Genomic DNA, 8,428 nt, shown 5'->3' on the forward strand with positions numbered 1-8,428 from the left:
CTTCCTCTGCCTCACAGGCCAGCAAGTAGCTGTGACTGGCACTGCTACCTCAAGAGTTAAAGGCTTAGCTGCCCAGGACCACTCAGAAACACAACCACCATTTTCCTCCCCCTTTGCTTTGGGAGTCAGTTGTACTTTGAATTTGCCCTTCACAGAAGCTCCATCAGCAAAAGACAACTGGAAAATCAAAGTAAGCAACGGTAAGTTTTTAAAAACACGCTCTGTCAGATGAATTAGGATGTAAAGTAGAAACTTTAGCCTTAGGAATAATCAATGAAACAGAAGATGGAAGAAGGGAGAAAATGCAAGCAATTACATTCATTCCTTAAAGGAAAAGGTGGTATTTATACAAACTCTTGCCAAATTTGAACTGTTTTCTTTCACAGCCTTCCATTTCCTTTTTTAAATCTTTTTCCATCTCCCAGAACACCTCCGCAAGCCTCAGATCCTTCAAACCATCAACTCTGGCTTAAATATTCCGATGAACCAGATTCTGACCATATGCACATTCGAGGGCCATTTAACCTTGGGGTTGAGTGAGCTGAATTTTATTAAGATATATAATCATAGTCTCTTGTTTCACATTAATTTTCTAATCCATAAAGTATTTTCACATAAATTTTCCTTTAATTCTTGACAATTCGCATGTTATTATTCCTATTTTACATTTCAGAAAACTGAGTCTTAGAGCAGTAAGGCCACAAAACCGAATTACAAATTAAACTGGAGAACTGTAAAAGACTGGGGGAGTGAGAGAGAAACAGAAATTCAACATGGAGGGGCAGAGCCTTGTGGAAAAAGGTGGAGCTAGACTATTTTTGTCAGGGGGATTACCACTTAAGCAAATCTGCTCTACTGTAGAAATAACCTCTATCAATTCCCCAGGGTTTTTCTCAGCGTCTTTACTGCCTCTAAAATTGAAGCTATCCATTCTCTAAAAATTCCAAGATTTATTTATTTATTGACTAATTTTTTTGTACTATGACTACCTTGGCAATACTGTCCTAAGGAGGAGATTAAGGAAAGTACACCAGTGTGTTTTATATTTGGGCTGCTTCTGAATAGAGTGTTTGCAAATTGAGAACTGTCTCTATGGTATGTGTGATGTCATTAAATATATATTTGGTCAGTCCAAAACTATCTGGCATTTGTCCTTTACCAACATTACTGAGTATTCTAGTTTCTCAATCACGCGAGCTTAAAATGCACAGCCGAATCTAATGAATGTCAAACTTGTGCAGTGATTCAAAGTTGATCAGAGTATTTTAAAACAGAAAAAAAATTAAGATTCCCAAAGGATTGACTGAGTGCATATTCACATTAGGGGTATACAAAGAGGAATACTTTTGAACCATCTATATTCTTCTGAATATGTTTAAATGTGCATTAAACACAACTACTAAGGAAAAATCTTTATCTATGTGAAATAACACACATCTTAGAGAGGAATGTGCTGTTCTTTGTATGTAAAAGAACTGCTGTGATACTGTTTAGTATCACATGAAATACTAAAAAGTATTTCATAAAAAGTATGAAATACTTTTTAGTAATAGTGATATATTTAAGTTAATAAAACTATGCCCTTTTAGCTACTTTTTGTAACTTACCAGCTCTGTCCAATAGTACCTTCTGCAATAATGAAAATCTCTATACTACAGTACTCACCAATAAAGGAGCCACTCCTCACATGTGCTATTAAGTCCCTGAAATGTATCTAAGGCTATGGAGTAACTTAATTTTTAATTTTATTTTAATCAATTTAAATTTAAATACTCTCTTGTGGCTACTGGCTGTCTTAGAGAGCTATCAGGTTTCCTTCAGCAATTAAAAAAAAAAAAGAAAATCCTGGGATTCTGTCATTCTAAAGACTGCAAGTTGTGAGGTCAGGATTAAGGCTGGGATTATTAATTGGGTGCAGAAATAAAGTTAATTAACCCGACACAAAATTTTTCAGGTTGTTTTGTTCTCATTTAATAAACATTAAAAACTGTTACGTGCAAAATAACAAGCCGGACAATAGGGTCTATACACACACTCAAAATATACAGCTGGTTTATATCTAGTGGGAAAGGAAGGGAGGAAGAAAACAAGGAAATGTAAGAAAGGTGCAAAGTGGGAGGGGTTTGGATGGAGACTGTGTTCACAGTGGGTATACTGGTCTCCTGTGTGCTCAGTTTTGTAGCCCGCCAGGCTCCACTGTCCATGGAATTTTCCAGGCAAGAATACTGGAGTGCATTGCCATTTCCTACTCCAGAGAATCTTCCTGACCTAGGGATCAAACCCACATCTCTCGCACCTCCTGCATTGGCAGGTGGGTTCTTAACCACTATGCAACCTGGGAAGTACCTACTGGTCTCACAGTTTCTATTATAATCTCAACTCAGTACATCCCAACAAGACCAGGCTTACCAGTAAACTCATCCTTTTAACTAGCATTGCTAAGCTCCCTTCTTAAGACAAACAACTCTGCTGAGATCTGGAGACACACTGTTGACAAGGACAGAGTGCCCCTCAAAAACTTAAGAATCTCCTGGGAAGTAGAGTCAGGCAAGCAAGCAATGAGAATACAATGTTCCACCACAGGCATAGATTCTAGGTGCCACAGGAGCATACAGAAGAGGCTTCTAACCCAGTCGTGGAGGGTCAGTTCAAGGGCAGAGAAGGTTCCAGAAAAAAGAAAAAAAAAAAAAAAAAAAAACACCCTGGAGTATCTTCCCTATTGAATCCACCTAATATTTATGTTTCTTTTTGGAAATTTCCTTTTCATTTGGCATTATGTCATCGATCACTTCAAGGGTGTTCACTTCTTGAGCACATTTAATCAATATATATTTTTCAAACTGATGATTGAAGAACTTCATTATCATTTTCCTGGAGGGCTCACCATTTTCTCAGGGCTCAAGACATATGAAGACAAACAAGTCTACTAACGAAAATAAGCTCCTAGGTCAAAAAGTTCAATAATCTTACATGTAAGAAAAGCATAAAACTGCCCCAGAATGTATGGTTTGTTCTCAAGAGTTTCTATTTTAAATTATGTGTGGTTTTCTATCCACATTAAATTCAGACATTTCTCCAAAATAAACTTCAGGAAGGCTAAATAAGTAAAAGGAAAATAATCTCCAACAAAATGTAAATTTCATGTTTCAGTACAATCATGCTTGTTAGTAGAGCGTTTCTATAACAGTGACCACAATATGGATTTTACCTCAGTTTTGGGTTCAAATCCCACTTCTTCCACTTACAAGCTGAAAGAGCCTTGTCATCTAACTTGACTGTGCCTCCATTTCCTCATCTCTAAGGAATGAAGTAAGCTGAATAATGGGACAATAATAGTTCATACTTCACACAGTGGATGAATTAAATAATCGCATATTTATAAACAACAGTCTCAAGTACTATATGAATATTAGCTATTCTTATTAATTACAATAATTCTAATTACAGAAGCCTATAAGAAAAAAAAAATGCAGTTCTGATGGGAAAGTTAAAACCGGTGTGGAAAATCAGGAACTTCGGGCAAGTCCCAGTCTGGGCTTTTTTCTCAAGGTGGGAGTGAGAGGAAAAGGCCTCCAGAAGAGGCTGTTAGGAAGCCTGAACCTAGCAGATCCATGAGGCTGTCTTTTCAGGCAAAGCAGTCGGTAAACAAAGATCTTAACTTTCTAATTTGGTCTAGTATTTTCTTTTTTCCTTTTTTTAATTTGCTTCAAAGATTTTGATGGAATGACTTCGGGAGAAGGAAACGGTCACAGTTACTAGAAAGAATCTTTAAAAAAAGAAAAAGAAACACGAGAGATGAAACAGTTGGGAGTATTTCTGTAACAAACGTTTCCTTCCTTACAAGAGCAGAGGTGGGGCGGGGTGTCTGGGTAACGTCTATTCAGCGCAGTAGCAGGATCAGAGGAAATTTTTGATATGCCAATTTCGATTTCCAAAAGTCTTAACGGGGGACCATCTGGAACCTGCTGCACGACAAATCCCACAGTCACCGAAAGCCTCGAGGATTTCCTGGATTTCATCTGAAAAATACCAGTGACTTCAGGACTCCCCAGGCACAGGGGATGGGTCAAGGCCTCACCCTTTCGTCCCTCCCTCCTGTGCAGGCTGTCACAGCCACAGTTCCCCACGGCAGGAGCCACGTACACAAGCATCGACAGCTGCCAAAAGGGCGTGATCACTTTCCAGGCTGCAGTCTTCCGCAATGCATCCCCCCACGCGGCCAGGCGAGTCCGCGAAAACTCCCCGGGGCCGCGAAGCTCCCTGCGGCTTTCCTCAAAGAACCCCAGATTAGCCCTGATGTTTAGGGCTCTCTAGGTTTTCCACGTCGCAGACGCGAGCTGGGCGCGTCCCGGGAGAGCCCGGCTGGCGCGCACTTGGCAGCCTCCCAGTTGGCCGAACGGGACGGAGGAGGGGGGTTGGTGGGGCCTAGATAAACGCCCACCGCCGCACCTCTAGCCTTCTCTCCAGTTTCCCTCCGCGGCCTCGCACTACCCCGCCCGGGACCCGGGAGGCGGTGCCTGTTGAGTCACGGTCACGTGGCTGTGGATGCGCAGAGGCTGGCAGCGCCTCGGCAGCTCGGTCGCTCTGGGCCCTAGTGGAAAATTTTCAGAGACCTACTGCGGCTGCGCGTCCGAGGCCCCGCCCCTCCTCCCTCCCCTCTGTCCCCCGCACCGACCCCGGCCCCCAGCCTTCCGGCGGCTGCCGGAGCCGCCTCTGCAGAGGTTCTTTTCTCCCCCGGGAGCAGCGCTCCGCGCGCCCCGCCCGCCGCAGCCCCCCAGGCTGGCGCCGCCCGCGCCTTGGCCCTCCGGCCGGCAGTCTTCACTTCCTTCGCGCCCCACCTTGGAGCTCCGAGCCGCCGTGCGGCCTTGCCCGCGACCTTGCTTGTACCCCGCTGGCATCCTGAAAGGCAAGGAGCGGCGTCTTGGCGCCTCCGCCTTCGCCTTTGGGGCGCCGCAGCCCCCACGGCCCCGCCACCTCCGATCCGCGTGGTACGGGTCCCCCCACACCTTTCAGGGGAAGGATAGAAGACAAAGGGAGGACACGGTTCCGATGGGCGTCTTGGCTTTCACTCATTTAACGCCCTGCATTGCGTCGTCGTTCAGACACAACGTGTCGTCAGCTCTATTGTAGTTCCCTTATCCCGCTCACCACCTGGAAAACAAGTTGTTTCCTCTGTCCCTGACATTCCCCACTTAATTTCCCCAGCCACGAATAAGATGTATTCCCGAGACAGCAACTTCGGGGAGTTAGTTAACTTCACCCACCCAGGGCTGACAAACGGTACTCAAAAGGGATGTGTTATGTACATGGTTCACTTCAAGATGGCAAACAAAAGTTAACAATTTCGGGGACTGGTGGGCCCTGGACTATTCTTATGAATGGGTGTTGCTGAATGGGGAGAGGGGTTGAGAAGTGGCGTTGGTACACTACGTGTCCCATGACGAGGTTACTTGGAGGTGGACCCAGGCACCTTAATCTGACACGTGGTGCCAAATATTTCAGTCAAAACAGTAGTTTTACCTGAGTAAAGATCCCAGAACCAAGCCCAGATATTAAAATGCTTTTCATCTAAGAACCAGAATTGTACATATGTTAATTTTCATAAAACCTTATTTCAGTATCTTATAGCCCTGGGCAAAGAAAGAGTGGGAAACTGAAGACCAGGAATAAATGTCCATCATGGCCCCAAATGGCTGAGCGGAAAAGAATCCGCCTCCCAATTCAGGAGACAGAGGAGACATGGGTTTGATCCCTGGGTGGGGAAGATCCCCTGGAGTAGGAAATGGCAACCCACTGCAGTATTCTTGCTTGAAGAAGTTCATGAACAGAGTAGCCTGGTGGGCTACAGTCATGGGGTCACCAAGAGTTGGATACCACTGAGCTCGCAGGCATACATCACTCAGTCGCTGTCCTTTTTCTCTGGACAAGAAAGCAGACTGCTAACAAAAACTAAAAATAAAAGTATTTTAAAATCATTTATTATGGAAAATTATGAGTGAAAATTTTAAGTCACTTACTACTAATTAGCAGATGTTAACTTACCCAGTTAAAGAACTGCTGCTGCTAAGTCGCTTCAGTCCTGTCTGACTCTGGGCAACCTCAAAGACGGCAGCCCACCAGACTCCCCTGTCCCTGTGATTCTCCAGGCAAGAACACTGGAGCGGGTTGCCATTTCCTTCTCCAATGCAGGAAAGTGAAAAGTGAAAGTGAAGTCGCTCAGTCGTGTCCGACTCCTAGGAACCCCATGGACTGCAGCCTACCAGGCTCCTCCATCCATGGGATTTTCCAGGCAAGAGTACTAGAGTGGGTTGCCATTGCCTTCTCCGAGTGAAAGAACTGTCAGTTAAAACATCTGTCATCTTTCTGACACTGTTTTGTTCACATTCATTAGTATATACCACGTCTACCAAAATGGACTCTTCCAGGGTCTCAGGAAAAGGCCACTGTGTAAATACCACAAAAAGATCTTTAATCAAGTCATTCCTTCCCCTTTTATTTGGGGAGGAAATGAGATAAACAGAGTACTGACACTCTGGGTAGTTGTTCTACAGTCCTGACATAATTAAGTATGCCTATAACAGGTCTGTAAAGCTAAATATTTCTAAAAATATTTTGAAGATTGAATTTCTGTGGGCACCATAATTTTCCTTTTCTGGATGAGAAGGTGTGCACTTGCAAAACATAATGCCTGCAAACATACAGATTCACAATATAAAGTGGTTTTTTTTGCAGGACTATATTACCTAATTCTGGCCAATAGGATCAGAGATATCCACAGCAGTACTTTCAGGAAATATTATCTCTCTTAATAAAAATGATTCACAGAATTGACACTTCTTTCTTTTTCAGTGGACGTGGCCCCATCTGCCCAGGAGCTCTGAAACCACTGCAGCCAACATGTGCCTATGCCAGGAGATATCTCTGTATGCTGAAGATGACAGAATGAAAAGATGGTGACCTCTCAGTCTTTGAGGAGATTAACAGGCCAAGAATTAATTCTAGGACTGCTCTATCTGTAGACTTTCTATTATATGAGATACTAAGTGTCATTATTTAAGCCACTTCTAATTGCATATTGTGTTTCTTACAATAAACAGTTTTCTGCCACTGACAACCTCTCTGGGTGGTACCTAGCCTCCAGAAAGCCTCCTCCAATGATCCTTACCTCCTGGTATTCATGTCTTTGTATAATCCCCTTCTACATTGAATCCAGGCTTGCTTTTGTGACTGGGAGAATATGGTGGAATTATAAAGTGTGACTTCCAAGTCTGCTTTATAAAGACATTGCAACTTCTGCCTTGATCACTCTTGGATAACTTGCTCTGGGATCAGCTAGCCACCATGTCATGAGGACACCAGTCGGGCTTGTGAAGAAGCCTTCTTGGAGGAGAGTCAACTGGCCAGTACCAACTTGCCAGCAGGTGAGTGTGTGAGCTTAGAAGCAGATCTTTCAGCCCTAGTCAGGCCCTCAGATAACTATACATATAGTTGTCAGATTACTACAACCTCATAAGAGATTCCAAGCTAAAACACACAACTGAGTTGCTCTCGAATTTCTGATTCATACAAAGTTTGAGAGTTTCAGCCACTGAGTTTTGCAATAATTTGTTCCACAGCAATTACTACCTAGTAGAGTACCCTTTGATACCAGAAAAATGTGCCAAGGTCACCAGGGTGCTCATAGTTAATACTATTTTGGGGGGCTTAGGAGCTGTCTTAAAAACAACCCTGGAAAGAACTAACATAAAATCAAGTAAATGGACAACACAAAAATAAGTGCCACAAAAAGATATGGTAAAAGTACAATGTTCAAAATAGAATGAGACCACTTTCAAATGGGAGTATCAAAGAAAAATTGATTTAAGGTGGGTCTCAAAGGAAAAAGTTTAGATACATAGTAACAGCAGGGACAAGGAGGTATAAGAATATTCCAAGCAGTGGGTATCACTTAAATGAGAAATGGTTTCTAGTGAGAACAGTGGCAAAAGCATAAGGTATAAGAAGGGAAATGTATTAGTTACCTATGGCCAGTAATAAACTATAGCAAAACTTAGTGGTGTAAAATGATACACATTTATTATTGCTTATTTCCGTGGGTCAGGAATCCAGGCTGGGCTTAGTTGGGTCCTCTCACGAATGTATTAGCTGGGGCTGCAGTCATCTCAGGGTTCAACTGGGCAGGATCAGCTTCCATGCTTACTCTTGTGACTTGGCAGGCCTCCCTGGGCTGTTGTCAGAGACTTACTTCCTTGCCCTGGGGGCATCTCTGTAGGACAGTTCACAAGATGGCAGCTGGTTTCCCTCAAAGCAAATGAGGGAGACAGCAAGAGAGAACAAGATGGAAGCCAGAACTCTTTGTAACCTAATCTTAGAAGTAACATACCATTGCTTTGCTGAATAGAAGCACATCACTAGGTCCAATCCACAT

The 8,428-nt window shown here is 43.3% G+C and overlaps 1 protein-coding gene and 1 long non-coding RNA gene across 2 annotated transcripts; both read left to right on the forward strand.

Annotated features, from left to right (window-relative positions):
- The first annotated feature begins 207 nt into the window (after positions 1–207).
- On the forward strand, positions 208–3,769 carry LOC120861339. The gene is made up of 2 exons (XR_005720527.1): positions 208–1,515; positions 1,554–3,769. It is a non-coding gene; the product is annotated as an uncharacterized LOC120861339 (long non-coding RNA).
- Positions 3,770–3,795: 26 nt separating this feature from the next.
- Positions 3,796–7,302, forward strand: LOC120861253 (translation initiation factor IF-2-like). Its single transcript, XM_040236878.1, has 5 exons — positions 3,796–3,818; positions 4,104–4,223; positions 4,331–4,414; positions 4,610–4,988; positions 6,850–7,302. The coding sequence occupies exons 1-5, from the start codon at positions 3,796–3,798 to the stop codon at positions 6,955–6,957; spliced, it is 714 nt and encodes a 237-aa protein (XP_040092812.1). The 3' UTR covers positions 6,958–7,302.
- The last annotated feature ends 1,126 nt before the right edge of the window (positions 7,303–8,428 follow it).

The sequence above is a fragment of the Oryx dammah genome, unplaced genomic scaffold (genome assembly GCF_014754425.2).
Source record: "Oryx dammah isolate SB20612 unplaced genomic scaffold, SCBI_Odam_1.1 HiC_scaffold_11232, whole genome shotgun sequence".
NCBI lineage: Eukaryota > Metazoa > Chordata > Mammalia > Artiodactyla > Bovidae > Oryx > Oryx dammah.

Excerpts from the sequence above, each read along its gene's own strand:
- LOC120861253 (XM_040236878.1), top strand. The coding sequence starts at position 3,796 with ATGAAACAGTTGGGAGTATTTCT. Across the intron at positions 4,224-4,330 it reads GCATCCCCCCACGCGGCCAG|ACGCGAGCTGGGCGCGTCCC; the intron begins GCGAGTCCGCGA and ends TCCACGTCGCAG. Across the intron at positions 4,415-4,609 it reads GAACGGGACGGAGGAGGGGG|AGACCTACTGCGGCTGCGCG; the intron begins GTTGGTGGGGCC and ends GAAAATTTTCAG.